At 41.0% G+C, this 22089-nt stretch overlaps 1 protein-coding gene across 4 annotated transcripts in view; it reads right to left on the bottom strand.

Annotated features, from left to right (window-relative positions):
- gabra2a (gamma-aminobutyric acid type A receptor subunit alpha2a) overlaps positions 1 to 22089 on the bottom strand; it is an 89312-nt gene that overhangs the window by 46111 nt on the left and 21112 nt on the right. For all 4 annotated transcript variants that reach the window (XM_072706976.1, XM_072706975.1, XM_072706978.1 and 1 more), the window contains one exon: positions 5905 to 6125. In XM_072706976.1, the coding sequence (XP_072563077.1) occupies positions 5905 to 6125 (221 nt within the window). The remainder of the gene's footprint in view (positions 1 to 5904; positions 6126 to 22089) is intronic.

The raw sequence follows: 22089 nt of genomic DNA, 5'->3' as shown, positions 1-22089 counted from the left end.
TTGTATTTGGTGATTTTGTATATGGTTCTTGGTTTTGTTCCTTATGCCCTCTGCTTGTGTCTTTACCTGTTTAGATTCCCCAGTGTTAGTATCTGTTTCCTTGGTTAGTTATTAGTTTCCCTGTTTTCAGTTCCTTTTGAGTTCATTAGTTTCACCTGTGCCCTGTTTCCTTGGTTTTGTTAATTAGCCTCACCTGTCCTGTGTTAGTCTCGTTACCCATTAGTATTTTAGTTCCTGCCTGTGTTCAGTTCCCCAGTGGTTCATTGTCTTTGTCTAGGTTGTTCGTGATGGCGTGTTAGTTAATTTGTATTGTTTGTGTTTCATGGTTTGTTTCTGCGATTCCCCGTATTAGTTGTGTAGTTAGGTTTTGTTATTTAGTTTTGTTACTTAATCCCTTTTTAGTTTTCGACCCCTCGTGGTCCTTTTGTTTTGTTAGCCCTTCCTTGTGTTTTCCGTTTTCCTTAATAAACCCCTTTTTGTTCTGGAGCCGCCAGTGGGTCGTCCACCCTTCTTCTGTGCCTGCGATGCCTCGTTCCCGTTCCCGTGTCGTCCAGAACCGTGACAGTAGAAGTATTAATACAGTAAAATCCCGTTATAGTGGACTCTCTTATAATGGAATATTGTCTATAATGGACGAGGTCCGCTGGTCCTGGCCGTGCGCCTTTAAGAACATGCAGAAAAAGCATCAGATATAGCGGACTCGCATATAACGGAATTTCGCTTATAACGGACAAACAATTTGGTCCCCAGGGCCGCTTTTAGCTGTAGTTTTGTTCGGCAAGTGTGTCCGCTGGGGTGTGGCATGAGTAAATGGTGTCCTGTAGTTGTGTTCTGGGCATACAGCAACTCTGGATATATAACGGACTTTGGATATAACGGGCTGTTTTGCCAGGTCCCTTGAAGTCCGTTATAACTCGATTTTACTGTACAGGAGGTAAATGCAAATAGACACGTTATTTAGTAGTGTAACCAGTGGATATAAAGCCCCCAAGAAGGCTGATACATAGAGAGATATCACCTTCTCTGTGAACGCTGTGTGCCAAATAAATCTAAATGATCTTCAAACATGTGTTCCCTTCTCAGAGCACGATTGACAAGCTCTTCAAGAAGCAACAGAAATGCCATTTTGATAGCAAGGCCAATGCGCTGAAACAGACCTATTTATAATCCACATGATCGCCGTTACTACCACGAAAATAATTTTTACACTTTAAAATTATTTATATTTTACTTTTATAAATTATTCAAATACTATCATTTTATGAACCGTAGAATGAACAAAACTGCCATAACCGATTATTTTGAACAAACTATCATTATTCAAATATGCATACGAATGGTCTTGAGTGCACATAGATTCTTTCTTAGCTAAGAACAAATTCAGATAAGAAAACATTGGTGAATTTTTTGTACAAAATGCCAGCATCCTATACAAATGCTTTACATATAGAGTAATTTATTAGTTATCATCTGCTACAAAAATCCAGACTACTGACTACCAGAAACTCTAACATCTTCGAGGCCAGTAGGATTATGAAGTAATAGTAAAGTAAAAAAAAAAAAAAAAAAAAGTTTTTAAATTAAGGCATCATAAAAGGACACCTCTATCAAGACCCCTGATGTGGGGATGAGGTCCATCTAAGACCAAGTCTAAGAATCATGTGCCATGCCCCCTCATCTACCCTGTGTGGATTCCCCATGTTCACCAGCTGTTTCCTGATGCCGTCATTATTTAGTCCATGTTTCAGTTTGTTTCCCCAGTCCGGTCATTAATGTTGCATGTTGTGTTTGGAGTTTACCCCAGGATACAGGATACAGTTGACTTCTTGGGCACTGGGATGATTCTAGTTGTCTTGAGGCAGACAGGCACCACTGATGTGCTGAGGGACACATTAAAGATGTCTCTGAAGACATCTGCAAGCTGCTCAGCACATTCCCTGAGGGTCTGGCGCAGTGGTTTTCGTAAGTGAACTCTGCTTAGAGTTTTCCTGACATCATCCTTGGGCAGAGGACCCACGCATTGGGAGAAGGGATGGCATTCCTCACTGATCTCTTGGTTCTGTGCCTCAAAACGTATGTAGAATTCATTTAATGCGTCCGGCAGGGAGACATCACTGCTACAAGGCTGAGGAGTTGGCTTATAGTAGTCATGGACTGAATTTCCTGCCACATGTGCCGTGTGTCTCTGCAGTTCTTGATTTGGCTGTGGATTTTCAGTGCATAAGCACGCTTTGCTGCCTTGACGGCCTGAGACAGTGTAGTTCTGGCTGTACTGAGAGCCTCCTTATCAGAAGACTTAAAGGCAGCATTTCTGGTCTTCACCAGAGTGTGCACTTCTGTAGTGAACCAGGGCTTGTGATTAGCCCGGTTTGTGATGCTTTTGGAGACAGTAACATCCTCAAGGCACTAGCTAATGTAGCCAGTCACCGAGGCTGTATACTACTCCAGATCCATTGAGCTGTTGTAGGTGGTAGCTTCCTTTAAAATGTCCCAGGTTATACGTTCAACACAGTCCTGCAATGCAGAGATGGATCCCTGGGGCCCAAGTTCTCACCTCTTTCAGGACTGGTCTGCAGGCTGGGGTGAAAAAGATGGAGATGTCATCCGATTGTCCAAGGTGGGGCCGAGGAGCAGCCATGTATGCACAGGCAATGTTTGTGCAAACAATTTCCAGTATGATTTCCTAATATATGTGCTGATGAAATTTGGGGAGTTGACTTAACAGATGCATTGTTGAAGTCATCCATATAGGGAAAATTAGCTCAAATAATTTGTCTCCACCAATATCTAGGGAAATTAATTATTTGTTACTTAATTATTAATATTTAATTAATTATGATCATAGAACGGTATTTATTCTCCAATAAACATTATAAAACTACCAATTGTTCAGTTACTGGTAGATTTAGTTCGAGCATATGAGTGGAATTCATTAATTACATTGTAACTTCTTAACCTGAGTTAGAACATTTGCTCAGTAACGTAACTCTCATCAGGCATGTAGCAGCTTTATAGCAACACTGCTCATGGCCGTAGAGAGTCCTGCCATACTTTAGCACAAGCTTAAGACTTAAGATTCAGTGATTCAGAGCATCAGTAGTGATTTTACACCAGTGAAATGAGTTAATTATGTAGCAATCTTTCAGCCAGAGATTAAAAATGTATGAAAGGCATGCATTTATTCCTAACACTACAACTAACACACGACAGACAACACAGAACATAAAATAACAGTACCAAAAAAAAAAAAATGGAATATGGGAAGGCAGTAACTTAATTTAAATGGGTCCCCTTAAGGGAAATACTGTTCTGCTCAGAAAGCCCTTGATCCTAAAAAGGAAATAATCCATGAGGCACATTTATAAGGGTAACAAACTTGCTAAAATCATTTAAAGTAACGTACAGGCATAACATTTAGATATTTCTGCTGACAAATAGTACACACTTAGACTAGACACCTACAACAGGCAAGTCTTTCGAGGTACTGTGTGTGAGAAGGGGGGGGGGGGCATGTTGGATTCTAAAACAAAGGCTGTCTTTGTTTTACTCTCATCATTCCCTAAGAGTGTGTCCCCCCCCCCCCCCCCACCCCACTGCTCTAGGCACAGATCGTTAAATCAAGGCCCAGGTTGTTATTCCTACGGATCTAAATCTCATACAAGTTGGAATGCTGGCCTCCCTTTGCCGTGTCATCTGAATCGCCTTGTGTGTGTGTGTGTGTGTGTGTGTGTGTGTGTGTGTGTGATCCTACACCCGCTGTGATGAAGAAGCCATCGGGGAGAGCAGTCTGCAGCTTGCTTATTTTCCCCTAGAGTTCATCCAGGGCGTCGTTAGCATTAGCACCATTAGCTTTTGCACCGGCCCTATGGGGGGATGTAAACAGCCACAACGATAGCTGACGTGAACACTCTGGGTAGACAGAATGGTCTGCATTAGACCACTAGGATCTCCACAAGAGATGAGCAGTGTGCCGTAGCGATCGCTGTGTTTGTACGTGATATAAACACAAAGCCTTCTGCCCCGCGGCTTGCCTGTGTGATCAGAACGGCGTCAGCCCATGTAGCTGAATAGCGGTGTCGGAGATGCCCTCATGCAGCCACATCTTGGTGAAGATTAAAACAACAGTGTTCCATCTCCTTCTGAGACAAGAAAGTCATTATTGTCAATGAACCGCACATTAGAGAGAAAAACTGACGGGTTGGCTTGGGTTAGCTTTTAGCCTAGCATGAATACCTGCATGCTTGACAAATTTCCGCCTCTTGCACAGAGCTTCCAGCATCTTTCCAGTTGGTCTCCAGTGCCGGGTGAGGCCAGGGACTTTGGCCTTGGTGCTTGGAGAACCCAACAGTGGTGAGAATTTAATAGTGTGCCTTTGTCCAATTTGAAACTGAATTTTTTCCCTGTCGATGACGGTTCAGCGATGATAACGATCTCCATTTGATTATGGAACGTGTTGTGACAATATACAGTACACACTAGTACAGTGGACATTTAACACAAACAACCAGAGAACAAACACCGTGTTTTAGCCCCAAGTAGCCGCTGCATCCTAGAGTGCCGCCATCTTATTTTATTGTGATTTCATCTCTAAAGAAGGATTATGCAGACTTTTGACCATTTATGAAGAGTAAACACATGCTCAGTGTTTTTTCTATGATGTTAGCCTGGTTGGGGTGTGGGGCATGATAAAGTTCCTCCCAATTAGTTTGGATGCATTTCTCAGTAAACTGGCAGACAATGTCTCTAAAGACGTCCGCCGTTCATTCTGCTACTACCACAATGAGTTACATCATCAATAAAAATGATTAATCCTGTTCCAGGAATAGCCATGAAAACCAAGGTCATGACGCAACCTCTACCAGGCTTCACAAATTATGTTCTAGGCGCAGCCAGTCAAGACCCTCAGTCTTCAGCAGATCCCTCCTTTCTCCATATTTAGGCCTTCCAATCACTTTGGTAGAGGTTAATCCTTGTCTCATCAGTCCACAAAACTTTGTTCCAGAACTGTTGTGGCTCATCTCTCTATATATATATTTTTTTTGCAAATCCCAATCTGACTTTCTTATTTTTACTGCTGATGAGTGGCTTGCATCTTGCAGTATGGCCTCTATATTGTTGTCTACTTTGAACAGCGGACTGTGATATTTTCATCCCTGCTCTTTGGAGGTTGTTCGTATTACAGACTGCTGTTTGGGGGTTTTTCTTTTCTGCTCTCACCATTTGTCTGACATCAGCTGTTGTCATTTTCCTTAAATGAACGGTTTGATGCCTGTTGTTCAGTACACCAGGGGTTTCCTTCTTTTTCAGGACATTTCAAAATTATGCTGCTGGCTATGCCCAATGTCTTTGAAATACCTCTGATGGATTTTCCCCCTTTTCTCAGCTTCAGAACGGTATGCTTTTCTTCCATAGACAGCTCTCCGGTTTTCATGTTAGTCTACCCTTCTGAAGTACAAATGCAATCTTCACAGGTGACACCCAAAGCTTAAACTGAGAGTCGATATCCAGGGTTACCTAATGATTAAACAATCAATCTTATATGACACACCTAGGTAACAAGACACACCTGTCGCTTGTCATGATCCAATGCTTGAAATACTGGATGGGTTATACAAAATGTGTTAGGTTTTATGTAAGTAAAAGCTGAAACTCTGATCTCTCGTCTCGTATTCATATTTTGATCACATACACAAATGTCCTCAGTGCACAGCAAAAACAAATTAATTGGCCTTGTTGATTCAATACTTTTGGAGGGGACTGTAACTGGCCTCTCATCTCCAGACCGCTGAAACCAATAATAGGACAAGTAGGTACAGAAAATGGATGAATGGATGGATGTTTAAAATTCACAAAAACTCTTAAGAAGCATGTTTTCCTGAAAAACACTCTCAGGCAGTACCATACCTCATTGTGTATAGCAACGTGCCATTATCCATAATTCGCAGCAGTTTGTTCGGCATAGTCATGTTGTGGGCCACGGATTTCTTCCCATTGTGGAAAAACGTGTCTGGTGTCCAGATCTTGCTGGCCATGAGATTGTTCAAACGGAGGATATTCATTGGTCCATGAAACTTCAGCCGCTCATCTTTCCAGCTTTGGCGGAAGAAAACGTCTATTGTGTATTCCTGTGGAGACAAGGAAACGTGAAGCGGTATTACTGTGCTGTTATTTGTTGTGTTTGCACCTGCATTTTTTGTTGCGTTTCCTTCAGTATATTTTGCAGATCGCTAGCTGCAGATAAGCTATGATTGACTGATCAACAGGATCAACAGCACTACATACATTAAATATATTATTTCTTTTGTTATTATACATTTAATTTATATAGCACTTTAAAATAACAATAACAACAACAATAATAACAATAATAATCCATCCATCCATTATCTTCCGCTTATCCGAGGTCGGGTCGCGGGGGCAGCAGTCTAAGCAGGGAAACCCAGACTTCCCTCTCCCCGGCCACTTCATCCAGCTCCTCTGGGGGAATCCCGAGGTGTTCCCAGACCAGCCGAGAGACATAGTCCCTCCAGCGTGTCCTGGGTCTTCCCCGGGGCCTCCTTCCAGTGGGACATGCCCGGAACACCTCACCAGTGAGGCGTCCAGGAGGCATCCTAAGCAGATGCCCGAGCCACCTCATCTGGCTCCTCTCAATGCGGAGGAGCAGCGGCTCTACTCTGAGTCCCTCCCGAATGACCGAGCTCCTCACCTTATCTCTAAGGGAGAGCCCAGCCACCCTGCGGAGGAAACTTCATTTCGGCCGCTTGTACAGTATTTGTGACCACGTTCTTTAGGTCACTACCCATAGCTCGTGACCATAGGTGAGGGTAGGAACGTAGATCGACTGGTAAATCGAGAGCTTTGCCTTTTGGCTCAGCTCCTTCTTCACCATGACAGACCGATGCACCCGCATCACTGCTGACGCCGCACCGATCCGCCTGTCGATCTCCCGCTCCATCCTTCTCTCACTCATGAACAAGACCCCGAGATACTTAACCCTCTGGAGTCAACGGCATCGTCGGCGATGCTGCGTATCTTTCTCATGTATTTCAGTTCATAACTCGCTGAAATCTTATTATAGAAACATGGAAAAATGCTGACTAAATCTGTAATCATTCTTCTTTTCAGAATGTCCATTGTCGGAAGTATTAAAGTTAATATTAAATTAAAAAAGTAAATTAGGTTAAATCAGCAAAAAAGTAAACCATGTCACCTTTTTTTGTTTTACCTGCATCGGGGCGTGTAGTGCAGCTCTCACCCGAAGATCCTTATTCACATTCTAAATAGCTGCATTAGCGCGTATTCAAATCGCATTCGCATGGTAATTTGATTAACAGCACAACGGTGAAACGCGATCCAGATACATCCCCATCAGCGCCATAAAGGGGGAAGGGATGTGGCCAGGTGTCAATGGCTCATTCATACACATTAAAGTTGCTACATATTCAATGAAAGGAGCCAGAAATAGTGACATGAGTTCGGTTTTTCTTATTTATATATCCAAATGAATGTTGCAACTACACCATTTAGTCATCTTCATGTAGCCAAGACTTTGTTGATCAGATATCTGGGATCAAAACAAACTGCCAGCATTGCTTACTATGTACTTTTATAATGTTTCTGCAAGTGTTCCAAACTGCATTTTGCAATGTCTATACTTTGATGTCAAATTACAAAAACTTAACAGAAATCTGACATATTTACAAAGTACACTAAGATAAAGATGAGTTTAATGCCAAAACTAATATATAAGAAATAATTTATTTGCCATGAATTAAGTTTATGATATTGAATGAAATGTGTGACCATGCCCAAGTCAGTGAAAGTGTGTTCCTTACCCCTAGACTCCAGAGGGTTAAATTCTTCCACTTAGGGAAGGACCGCCTCCCCAACCCTGAGAGAGCACTCCACCCTTTTCCGGCTGAGGACCATGGTCTCGCATTTGGAGGTGCTGATTTTCATCCCAGCCGCTTCACACTCGGCTGCGAACTGCTCCAGTGAGGGCCGATGGTCATGGTCTGATGAGGCCAACAGAACCACATCATCTGCAAAAAGCAAAGACCTAAACCTGTGGTCACCAATCCGGACACCCTCATGCCCAGCCTGCACCTAGAAATTCTTTCCATAAAAGTTGTGAACAGAATCAGCGGCAAAGGGCAGCCCTGGCGGAGTCCAACCCTCAGTAGAAACGAGTCCGACTTACTGCCGACGAAGCGGACCAAGCTCTGACACCGGTTGTACAGGGACCGAACAGCCCTTATAAGGCAGCCCGACAGCCCATACTCCCGTAGGGACACGGTCGAATGCCTTCTCCAAGTCCACAAAGCACATGCAGACTGGTTGGGCAAACTCCCACGCACCCTCCAGGACCCTGCTGAGAGTATAGAGCTGGTCCACTGTTCCACAGCCAGGGCGAAAACCACACTGCTCCTCCTGAATCCGAGGTTCGACTATCCGACGGACCCTCCTCTCCAGAACCCCCGAATAGACCTTACCAGGGAGGCTGAGGAGTGTGATCCCCCTATAGTTGGAACACACCCCCCGGTCCCCCTTCTTGAAGAGGGGGACCACCACACTGTTTATAATCCCCACCATAAACAGTGTTGATGCTGCACCGCTTTCCCGCCCTGAGCCGCCGGATGGTGGACCAGAATCTCCTCAAAGCCGCCCAGAAGTCATTCTAACAATAATAATAATGTCACTTTTTTAGTACTTTGATGCAAAATGTGTAAAGATTCAGTTTCTGGTGTAGAAAAGTGTGAGAAATACCACAGCATCTAATATCCACAATAAATACATTTTGGGTTTAGAAAATGTCACTTCCTCACTTGTGATAGGACTTCCTTGTCAAATAGCACTGATATGCATGTCTGGATAGAATGGTTTTTTTTGGTCAGAACAACACTGGCTTGGTATCTGCACCAGGCATCATGGCATGTGTTTGCATTTGCATACACTGTCCCCTTCAGTACAAATAAGGGGTTTTCAGCAGAATTTAAGCCTGAAGACTTAGATGACTGTTAAACACAAAACTATTTATGTGTTAAGGGTCTACGGAGCGCCTAACATCTCTTTGTCTCAGTTATCTGCATATCTGTGCATGTACATTATCCACATGGATTAAGTTACTATGTGATGGTGGGGATGAGTCACAAAAAACATGCTGATAGAATATTTAGCCAGAGAGTTTTCAGTGAGTAAGGACTTTGACTGTGATCCAAGCAGCATGATGACATGGAGGTACTGTCTTACGGTTTAATGTTACACTTTGGTTCTATAAGACAACTAGTGTTTAATATGGGAACTGAGGGTCTTGACGTCTGAAACTATACTCCAACATTTTATTGATTCTATGGAAAAAAAACAAACACACAGAAATACTCTTGGCCTTATTCTGAGAAATTTCAAGTGTTCATGGTGGTTGGAGTCACCTTAATTGTCCTAAAGTGGTTAAGTTTATCCATTGCTCTGTTTTTGTACTTCTATTTATTAATTTGATGATCACTTGACTTGCCTGATTTTGATGGATGACAAAGGTATTTCAGATGTTCTCTCTCTCTTATACCCTAGTGATGAATTAAAAGGCCAGATCACAGTTTTGGAAGACAAACTACCTTGGTAAAGATAATGAATGGTAAATTTGTCATAAACCCTACATATCCCCTTTTTTAGAAAAATTTGTATTATAATAAAAAAAAGTACATATTAGAATAGGGAATAAAACATCATTACTGGAGCTACTCAAAGGCCTATATTGCCCTTTTTCAAATTTTCAACAAGGTTGCTAAGGATTATGAACCTGACTGTACATCCATTGAAATGTATTCAGTTGGAGATCATACATTATTGTTCTAATACACAAGTGTTCTCTGCCTAATAAACTCTCCACTACTCCAGAGACTTCTCCCTTGGCACCAATAAGCGAGAAGCTATTTCTCCACCTCGCTGTAACATTTTAAAATCCTTCACTCAGGTTTGTGCAACTACCCTCCCCATGATGTTGACCTGGTCAACATGTTACAGGATTTGTGCTGGTAAGTGACAAACTATCGACTGAAAATGAAAGTTTCCCTCTATTCAAAGAGTATTTATGAATAAGTATTGAACAGACAGGTTCAGTCACACTCTGTCCATGCAATGGGCAGAATCACAAACATTAAAGATGAGCTGCAGGATATAAACATAATTTAACTGAAGGAAAATGACAAATACTGAAAGCTCATTAGCAGGCTCGATAGAAAGGTAACTAGGAGAGAAAAAAACATCAATGTGAAGGGGAACACGATGTAACAAAGGGTTAGACGGAGGTGCGGAGCGTTATTTTTAAAATAAGTAGGAAAGTAACATACCACCAAAAACATGGGAAAAGGCAAAAGGTATGACTGGAAAATGAAAGCAGAAACACAAAGGAACAGCGACCATCTGACCACAAGCGTCCACACACACACAGAGAAATGGACAGACTTACATGTGGTTAGGACAAGTACCAAAAAAATCATCGGTTAGATAAAAAGTTTTAAGCTTTTAGGATAAAGGGAAAATATCTCCAAGATGCCCCTTAGTCAAGCTTAAAAGATCAAGGTTTTTACAACTTGTTTTAAGATCAAAAGGACCAGGTGATATATTAGGAACTGCTATAATTTTTTAGTATCAAATCAACTTCAGAGTAGTACAGACACAGATTAAGCATCAGTGTCCCAGGCTAGTATGAAATCCAACTCACTTTGTAGTGTGATACAGCTATTAAAGCAAGAAACCAGTTTCTACTTGGGAGAGAAAGAATTATAACATAATAGTGTTAGACACGGAAACTGGCAAACAGCTTCTGATAACTGAGATCTGGTGGTGGTCATGGATCTACTCTATCAAATTGCTAAAACTCCTAAAAAGCCCATCGAGAAGAATGTGACATGTAAAATTCTGATTTGATTTGAATACTAGCACAAAAAAAACTGATCTGATACACAACAGCAGAAACTTTCAAAACAGCCCCATACATCTACATAATGATCCAGATCTGAATTACATTGATATTTGATTCTAGATACTGGTACAACAAAATCAAATATACTGTAATATATTTGTCACCAGTTTTTACGTTTATAGTCATGTCAACGTGGGGTCTATTCAGTAGGTTAAACTGAGTCTACATCAAACCAAATCAGCTTGTTGCTGTTTAGCTTAGAGTTAGGCAGATACGTTGTATTGCCATGGGCATATTGCTGCGTCTGGTGTTACACAAGACAGGATGTTCATAGAAGATGAAGTTTCATGTTCCCACAGGATGCCTTCAGAAACACAGGTCTCTGGGACATGTGTTAAACAGCACAGTGATAGAGCCCATAATAAGCTTCATAAAATCCTCATGGAGACCATAGCCATGGCGTGTAGCTCTATGAGTTAGAACTCTGTGCATGTGCCTGTGATTGGAAGGTTGCCAGTATAGTGATGCCGCCACTGAGCCCTTGAGCAAGGTCCTTAAGCCCAATTGTTCCAGTAGTTCTGGAAAGTGGCTGACCCTGCACTGTGACTGCCAAGACGGGATAGGCCAAAAGAGAATTCCCCTACAGAGATCAATAAAGTATCACAACTTACTTTAGAGAGGTTTATGAAGAGAACCATATCCCTACCTGTACTACTGAGACCTTCATCAATGACAAAGCAGATTTACTAGAGGTTCACCGAGTGACCGGCCAGGGAGCGTAATTGGTCGATTTTCAGTGTACTTGGCCCAGAAAGGAGACCCTCATGGATTTCCGATACCGAACCGGTCCATTTTACGCATGCACCACATGTCATACGCACAGAGGTGCAGGCAATAGCCTCACAGCTGCTAACTCATTAGCATGGAAGTTCTTCACTGTGCGAGAGGACGACACAAAGCTTGCAAGTGGTAATACTGTACATGTAAAGCCAAAGTAAACCGGGGGGGAACCACCACAAAACCGGGGTGAAACATCGGGGGTAAACTTTAAACTGATTATTAAACGTATACTAGATAATCTTTTTTTTTTTTTTTTAACTCTCTATTTAGTCATACAGGTCATTTTCCACATAAAACAGACAAAAAAAATAACAACTACAAAGCCAAGGAAAGAAGAGAGAGGGTGAGAAGAGAAAAGGAGAAAATAATTATGAGGACATTTGGAATACAATGGTGTGGTAGGTTCACAGTACCTTACATGGAGCAACCAATTAAGCAGTATATGCATATGGTACTTATAAGAGATCTGTCTTGTCTGCTAAATAAACACACCATTTTTTCCACCATTTTTCTCCTAGCTCTTTTTGGAGCTGCATGGAATAGGTAATCTGTTCTAAAAGGTGCAGGTGTTTTACAATATTAATAAAGTGTTTAATGGTAGGGCTATTTTTTTGAAGCCAGTGTTTCGTGATGGCTTTTTTGCTAGAATCTTTAACAATCTTTAATCATCCGTACTCAGCCCATCAGGGATAAGTCCAAGATAGAGGGATATAAATTACATATTCATATTAAAGCCTAAAATTTCAGAAATAATGGACAACTACTTATACTAGATAATTTTGATAAGAAATAATCATTAAAATCGCAAAGCTAGCCAAGGTTTTTTCCCCTATTAGAAAGGTAAGGAGGCATGTGCTGAGTTTACTGCACATTGCTGCATCCACCACATGATGAACCACCACAGGGTGGTACAAATGGACCAATAGTACAAATGGAGTTTTTCCACTGGTAGCTGGAGTGCCAATCCTGCCACCAATCCCCAAGTTATACCCTGTAAGTTGGAGGACCTCCTTATAGGACTGGGTGTAGATTAATGTCATACCCAGGATGAAGCATTTGCAGGTTAAGGGTAGGGTTGCAAAATTCCCGGAATTTTCAAAGATGGAAACTTTCCATGGGAATTAACAGGAATTAATGGGAATAAACGGGAATTAACGGGAATTTATGGGAATAAACTGGGAATTTTCCAAATTGAAGGTTGGCTCTTCTTAGGTAACTTAAATATAGTTGAGCAAAGTATATTTTAGCATAATATTGACAAAAACAAACAAATGCAATTCAAAATACACTTGAATATCCATGCCATTCCTTAATCACATGTACAGAGCACATGCTTGCTGCATGGCTATTGAGACCACCTACTGGCACTGTGCATGCCTCCATCACATGTACACATGGACCACACTTTTGAGCCTGAAGGACAAAGAGTATTGAAGGCACACATTTGAGCCTGTGGACTTAACAAGTGAGGTAAGTTTTGATGATATTATGGGAAAATATATTCATTAAATGTTTAAATTGTGAATATCACATAAAATGTATTAATCTGGTAGATAGCAATCTGATAAGATGCTAAATAAAATGCTAGCATCTGTTAGATGCTAAATAAGCCATAGCTAGTATAACATAAAGAAGATGCTAGCTTCCTCATTTGGCTGTTTTGTTTTGAAGATCATTCCAGGGGCTCGTTCTTCGTACGTCGCTAACTCAGTTAGCTGGATTTGATTGTTGACGATTTGGCATGATCTTGGATTGTTTGGTTCTTCGAAGCTCATCCTGGACTTGCTGTCATAGCAACAGGTGCGCAAGCTTAAACCTGCTCGGGAGCAGGCTTATTTCATGTAAACAGGGTTTAGACTGCGCTCCTGGCGGGTTATGATTGGTTGAAATGGCGAGGTCACATCTGATTGGTTAAAGAGCACGACTGATTATATTTATGCTTGGAAATAATATATTCCCAGTTAGTTCTCCTAAATTCCCATTAATTTCCATAATTCCCATTATTTCCATGGAAAGTTTCCAATATGGAATATTTCCAAAATTCCCAAGCTTAACTTACCATGGAAATTTACCGGAAACTTTCCGGAAATTTACCGGAAATTTTCTGCCCCTTTGCAACCCTAGTTAAGGGCCTTGCTCAAGGGCCCAAAAGAGTATAATCATTTCGGGCATTAATGGGATTTGAACCAGCAACCTTCCAGTCACTGGCACAGATCCCTAACTTCAGAGCCACCACTCCACCTGCTTTTTTCCTATGACAGAGTAAAAATGTTTTAGCAAAACTTTAACCTCCTGTGCTATTAATGTCCGTACAGTATGAAGAAGCCTGATCTGAATCTCGCTTACTAGCTATGTAAGAATTATATGTGCATAACATGCGATGTTGGTATTAATAATATTACCCTGAACCTATTATTTGGAAGGGAATAGTGCACTTCAGTTTTATTTGGAGGTTTGTAACCCATGAACTATGGATATTACGACAAGTAAAAAAAAAAAAAACACAAAAAAAAAGTAAACGGCGTGTTATATGGTGTATTTAAACATAATGGTAAATGATAAAAGTAACTGACATTTGTGTGGGTATTTAAATGTGTCGCACTTGCTCTTATTTGGCAAAGCAACATATGTCAGATAAAGTTGGGTGTACAGCAACTTTTTTTTGAGACTTGTTCCTCTTTCATTAAGTAAGAGTGGTGGCTCTGAGGCTTGGGATCTATGCCAGCAACTGGAAGGTTGCTGGTTCGAATCCCATGAATGCCTGGAGTGATTCTACTCCATTGGGCCCTTGAGCAGGGCCCTCAATCTGTATTTGCTTCTACAGGTCACAGTTATAAAAGAAAAAAAATGAAAATCAGCCAAGAAATTAGCCATCTCTATTTACACAAGCTTAATGGCCGAAAAACTTAGTAGGCAGTAAGCCTAGAGTAGTATTCAAAGACAAAACCACCAAAACAAAGCAGAAATAGTTTAAGAGGAACAAGGGAAAGAGAATTCAAGCATAACCTAGTCGGCCATCAACAACCAATCCACTGTCATCAATAATTCCAAAATAAGACCCTGTCCATTCAAATGAAAATCAGTCACTGCCTGTCAAGCACTTGCTGAAATTACTATACTTGCTATAAATTACTGTACAACTGAAACTTGTCACTAAAAAAATGAGAAAGTAACTGCTCTCACCCTCCAAACTGACACCTCAAAAAGGTTATCAGCTTCAATATGCCCTTTTCAACCAATTGTGAAAATTAACAGCAATTTCTCTCCATCCAGATTACAGAACCGGAGATCTGGAAGCCTTTGAAAAACAAGAACTGCAAAAAAGAACATGACCCCAAAGCTAGTCTCCATTGCAACACTAAAAGACACTGTTGACTAGCTATCTGTAAGGATCCAAAGATACAGTACCAGTCAAAAGTCTGGACACATCTACCCACAGAAAGGTCCCTTTGTATTATTCTCTACATTTTAGAATAATTATAAAGATATCACAACTATAAAATAACAATAACATATGGTACTGTGTAAGTCTTAGACAGCCAATGAAAATGATATTTAAATTATCTTTATGTTGGTGTTAAACTATGTTGTTATGCCTGTCAAAGTATGTTAGCGTAGCCATTTCAGAACTTCTGCTACAATCACCCCAATTTTTCCAGCAACTATACAACACACCCATGCACTTTTTGACTCAACCACTAGCACACCTTGTATAGCTAATATTTCATTGACTTAATTAGTCAAAGTGAGCTGGGGTGAAATTTAATAAGCACATGAAATGGCTGGGATGCCCCAGAGTTTTGGGAGGTGAAGCGGTCTTCATCTAGCCATTCAACGACTTATCAGTAACTTTTTGGAGAACAGAAGAAATTTTTACCAGTTTTTGTTGTTACTCTTGATTTGCATACGTTACATTGTATTTTTTTGTTCTGATAAAATGTGCACATACAACCCAGAGAAAAGATTTAAACATTTAACTGAGACTTTAATTAAGACTTTTCCACAGTACTGTATATGGAATTATGCACTGACAAAAAAAGTATAAAATAATAAAAACATTGTTGAGGGGTAGCACCATGGGCTGGGACTCAGAAAGCTGTCAGCAAATCCCTGGGTCAGTGATTCCACCATTGGGCCCTTGAGCAAGGTCCTTAACCCCAGCTGCTCCAGGGCCTGGCTGACCCTACTGTCTCCTCTACACCAGTTTCCTGAGGTGGCCTCCTGGGATGCTTTTCCAGCTGTCCTATTCCACAAATAGCCCTCATTGGCCACGTTTCCTTCACTCTCAGGTTAAACTTCTCCAAATCCATTCCTATTGTGTTTAGGTCAGGTGGCCAGGTCATGTGATGCGGCAGTATCACTCTCCTGTAGGCAGCTAGGTGCCCAAGCTTTTGACTGGTACTGTGTACTAATCTCTCTGCCTCCCTCAACAGGCACAATAAGTTCACAAAATACAATTATACACAGCTGTCAGAAATGTATTTTGTAAGATGCGACAGAAGGGGCTAGTCTTTGTTTTAGTGGCAGAAGATCATTGGATACAGGAATTATGGAAAGTACATATAGCTAATTTAAATCAGAGTAATGAGACAGATAGGCTAGGCTACCCCAAGAGGCTAAAGGGCACATAGCTTACCGTGAAGTATGCTAACTATAAGTATACTAATCTCTCTGTGTACCATTCCTGCCTGCTTCAAATCCTTTGCCACTGTTCTAGTTCCAAAACAAGATAAACAAATCTGCCTCAATGCCTGCCTGAGAGACCTATTGCACCTTTTAATGAACACATTTGAACCTTTGATTCTCTCATACAGCTTCTTTCCCAGAACTGTCTTGGTGGCAAATGACAAACCCTAGAGAAAATCCACCTTGACTCTGTTGCTCATTCAGTAGCCTAATCATTATAGATTTGCACATGGACTGTACTTGTTATTGAGAATAAAAGTTCATATTCCATGGCCCATTTTCTTTGATCAGCATGTAGCTGGTACTGCACTCTACGTTCATTTTAATTACAATTTTACACCTGGATTATTTACATCTTAATTTGTTAAAATTCAGTAGGGTCGAATGAATGGCAAAAAGATGTTATAGACTAATGCAGCTTTTCTCAAACTATGGGCCAAACCGGGGCCAGTCCGTGAGAGGGTTCCTGCCGGTCCGCGGAGCCTCGCTTCTGCACCAATCAAAATTCAGTCAGATCAGATCTGATTTCAGCGCTGCTGTCACTGCGTGCCACTTCCCATTCCTTCGACTTCACATCCCGCCCCTTGTTTCAGTATGCTAGAATGTTCAGAGTTCCCGCCCTTCCTCTCATTCACTCCAAACTTTTCACAGACACACACGCGTTACGAGAGCGGTCAATAAATCATGCCGCGTTCAAAGCAAACGAGTCTGGATTCGTTTTTTCTGAAGCGTCCATCAAATTATTCCAACTTAGAGGATGAGCCAGAGGCAAAAAATCATCGCCCATTTACTCGAAATTACGACATTTCATACATTAAATTCGGTTTTATTTCTAGCAATAGTTTCCCCCCAAAACCAATCTGTGTCATCTGCCAAGCTATGCTAAGTAACGAGGCCATGAAACCATCGAAATTACACCGGCATTTGGAAACAAAACATGTGAACGTGATAATAATACACATAATAAAAAATATATTAATAATAATAATGATAACAACAACAGCCTAATTACTATATATCTGTATATTTACTTGGCAATAATATATTTATTTGGCAATAATCTCAAATTTAGCCAAAGCACTCCCGTTAGGTCATGTTTAATATTATTCTTACATAGGCATAAGCCCTAATAATACTAATACTAATAGTAATAACAACAGTAGTGGTACAATAATAATAATAATAATAATAATAATACTATCCATCTATAGTAATAATATCTAACTATCTGGGGGGGGGGGGGGGGGGGGGATCATGCAGGGCCCTGCAGCACCAAAGCCTGACATGACAGGTCCCCAGGACAATACGTTTAAAAAACACTGGACTAATTTAATGAAACCCAGTCATTCTGATACCCCCAAAGCTTAGTTAGTCTTATTTAGACGTTTTTTTTCCCACTTTTGTGGAAGGAAGTATTATTTATTTTAATTCCAGGTCCAGAATAAGTGGTTTGTCAAGTATTTAAAGCAGGAAATGGTCAGAAATTCAGCCAAGCTGCACTCATGCCCAGCCAATCCCATGACAGCCATATACACTCACCTAAAGGATTATTAGGAACACCAAACTAATACGGTGTTTGACCCCCTTTCGCCTTCAGAACTGCCTTAATTCTACGTGGCATTGATTCAACAAGGTGCTGAAAGCATTCTTTAGAAATGTTGGCCCATATTGATAGGATAGCATCTTGCAGTTGATGGAGATTTGTGAGATGCACAACCAAGGGCACGAAGCTCCCGTTCCACCACATCCCAAAGATGCTCTATTGGGTTGAGATCTGGTGACTGTGGGGGCCATTTTAGTACAGTGAACTCATTGTCATGTTCAAGAAACCAATTTGAAATGATTCCAGCTTTGTGACATGGTGCATTATCCTGCTGGAAGTAGCCATCAGAGGATGGGTACATGGTGGTCATAAAGGGATGGACATGGTCAGAAACAATGCTCAGGTAGGCCGTGGCCTACCTGAGCATTTAGGCCCAATTGGCACTAAGGGGCCTAAAGTGTGCCAAGAAAACATCCCCCACACCATTACACCACCACCACCAGCCTGCACAGTGGTAACAAGGCATGATGGATCCATGTTCTCATTCTGTTTACGCCAAATTCTGACTCTACCATTTGAATGTCTCAACAGAAATCGAGACTCATCAGACCAGGCAACATTTTTCCAGTCTTCAACTGTCCAATTTTGGTGAGCTCGTGCAAATTGTAGCCTCTTTTTCCTATTTGTAGTGGAGATGAGTGGTACCCGGTGGGGACTTCTGCTGTTGTAGCCCATCCGCCTCAAGGTTGTGCGTGTTGTGGCTTCACAAATGCTTTTCTGCATACCTCGGTTGTAACGAGTGGTTATTTCAGTCAAAGTTGCTCTTCTATCAGCTTGAATCAGTCGGCCCATTCTCCTCTGACCTCTAGCATCAACAAGGCATTTTCGCCCACAGGACTGCCGCATACTGGATGTTTTTCCCTTTGCACACCATTCTTTGTAAACCCTAGAAATGGTTGTGCGTGAAAATCCCAGTAACTGAGCAGATTGTGAAATACTCAGACCGGCCCGTCTGGCACCAACAACCATGCCACGCTCAAAATTGCTTAAATCACCTTTCTTTCCCATTCTAACATTCAGTTTGGAGTTCAGGAGATTGTCTTGACCAGGACCACACCCCTAAATGCATTGAAGCAACTGCCATGTGATTGGTTGATTAGATAATTGCATTAATGAGAAATTGAACAGGTGTTCCTAATAATCCTTTAGGTGAGTGTATCTGTAATGTGCTATTCACCTCACTTGAACATTGATTTGGATTTTTTTTCCTGAAACCGCAGATCCGATTCAGGGTGGTGGGGGGGTCTGGAGACTATAAATTATAATATATTAATGTTATATTATAATTGTTTTCATTATTACTTTATTTAACTTGACACATCACATCTTTAAATTCTCATCCTTGCATTAGAACGTAGACCAGTTAATACTGATCGATGGTATCTCATGCTGCGTCATGTTTTAAAATTACTACACACTGAATATTGAACTGAAGCTTGACATAAAAAAAATTAAATCGCAATCGCAATTTCTGTCAGAAGAATCGCGATTCAATATTTTCCCCAAATCATGCAGCCCTACATTTAACTAACGTTTAAGTAGCGCTACACTTATTTTGCGCGTATAACACGTATTTTGATTGGATGAGCACCAATGTCTGAATCACAACAAAATGCATGTATGTCATTGATTGGTTGCATTTGAAGGGTGCGAAAGGCGAAATAATAATAATGTTGCATTATCGAATGTTACGTTGTGTGTCATGGATACTTTTCACTCCAAATCTCCCGACCACTATGTCGATCTGAGACAGCGAGACCAAGACAAGACCAAGACCATAGACCGTCGAGACTGTGACAAGACCAAGACAGCGTAAAAGACCGGTCTCGAGACATCCAACTCTAGTATTTGGGTGGTTCTGCACGTTAGGACTTGATTAGAAGGTTGCTGGTTCAACTCCCCTATAGTAAGACCCCTACCTTCGGGTGTTCCAGGGAATGGCTGACACTGATCTCAGATCCTCACTTCTATGTCATAAAAGTGTCAACTTTGATGTTGCATTATAGCAAAAAGGTCATAGTGCCAAAAGTTTACTGTTCAATATTTCTTGCTAATATAAAAAGGTTTTACTATATCTCAACCAATAAACCTTAATTTACATAGCACATTAGCAACTGCTTAAAACAAGAAAAATAAATTAAAATAAGCACACAAAAATTATATTATGCACGAAAAATAATAAAATACCCCCAGAACTAACCACACCGAGGACTCGCCGGGGAATCTAAATTCACACAATTTAGAAGATTTATGATTTTTGGAGTTGTAATGTGAAAAATGGGATTTTTTTGGGGTGAGTGGTGGATACAGATTTAAGAAAGAAGTGGGGAACAACAAATATGAAAAATGCAAGCATAGTGGGAGGCAGAGCTGGGGCCTGATACCCAAAAACAAAGAGGTTGCAAGGTCACAGAAAGGTCACATACTGCTACGAATATTATGGTTTGGGATCATTCGGTGGGGTGAGAGAGAAAGAGGAACATTTATTTTAAAAAAAAGTGAAGAACAGGGAAGGAGAAACAGGCGGATAGAGGCCTCTACCACTGCCAAACCCTCCTGTGACATTTTCAGGAAAATGACACCCTTGGGCTGTGTGAAGTCACATTATAGTAGATAATGCCTGTTTCTTGGATTGACAGAATAAACCTTTTAGCTGTGGAACATATCCTAGAGAAGAGAGATCCCTTCATATCTTGGAAACATACAATTATTACAAACTGCGAAAAATTAACATGAAAGTACGTGCCAAATGCCCAATTTTCCACATTTATGCTCATTTCATCTTACAATTGGACACATATTTTAGCTTGCATAGTCACATATACAGGGAGTAAAAGAAGTGAAAAAAGAACTGACATTCAGTGTTTCTTTGAATCTTGTGATACACAAGGAAATGAAACATGGAACTGTTCAGGCTGCTGAGCCCAATGCCCCCCTCCCAATTAATTCAGCCCAAACAGAGGGAATAGGGTTAGCTGTTTGAATACTGTGGCAAACAATCCAGCCTGATCTGTGTCAACCTTGCCTAAAACACGCTTGCCAGTTTATCAACAACATGAAATTTCTTGTGAAACTGAGGAGAAATTCAGGAAAATACCCAGAAGAAACTAAATGTCTAAAGGGTCTATAAAAACGCAAAGGACACCAAATGGACAAAACACATTTACAGTACAGCAGGATGTGCGAAGAGAAAAAAGTTCTATTAAAATCAATACAAAATGGAAAAAGATCCTTTTCAGGTACGCTAACTGAAAAAGCAAAGCTAATAACCTGCTAAATACAAAGAATAACAAATATATGGCACGTCCTTTTCATAAGGGATCTCCTCCTTCCCCTAAACTGTCTCGCCTCCTTCAATCCACCCTGCTGGCCTTCTAAACCAGTGTTTCTCCAACTCAGTCCTTGGGGACCCGAAGACAGTCCACGTTTGAGCTGGGAGGAAGCAAATACGTGGACCGTCTGGAAGTCCCTGAGAACCAGACTGAGAAAAATCGCTCAAAACAATCCTAATGAGCATTAAGGCTAGAAAAGCTGAGTGGGTGTCACCAAACAGATTAGCAGGGATTGTGATCACTTACCATGGCATGATTATTGAAACCTGGTGGGGTTACCCCTCCTGCTGTTTATAAAAGTCATTTTAAGGCTCTGGGGCTCAATAACATCTGCATATTATCTAAGTAGAGACAAATGCACTTCAGAGTAATGAATTCTGGAATTGCTTTCCTTCTATAAGACCAAGGTAGATTATTGTGTAGGAAGTAACAAGGAGCCGCAGAACAATGTTCAAATATCTATGGGTTCCTTGAACCTCACGTTCATGGCTCCCCCATAAGAAGGACGCTATACAAGATAAAGATACATGGTAGCATAACAAAGTAGAAACCGCTCCACAAAAGAAAAACATGACATATTTAGAACTGTCATAATCATTTGAAAAAGCATTGATTAAAATTTGCCGTCTCCATTTTTCGAGCAGTATGGCGACAGGAAGATCACGGCGGATGAGGGTCCAAATAATAAGAGAAAGACTCAGTTGCGT

Source organism: Paramormyrops kingsleyae, chromosome 25, assembly GCF_048594095.1.
Source record: "Paramormyrops kingsleyae isolate MSU_618 chromosome 25, PKINGS_0.4, whole genome shotgun sequence".
Taxonomy (NCBI): domain Eukaryota; kingdom Metazoa; phylum Chordata; class Actinopteri; order Osteoglossiformes; family Mormyridae; genus Paramormyrops; species Paramormyrops kingsleyae.
This window is presented reverse-complemented; position numbering and strand designations above follow the sequence as displayed.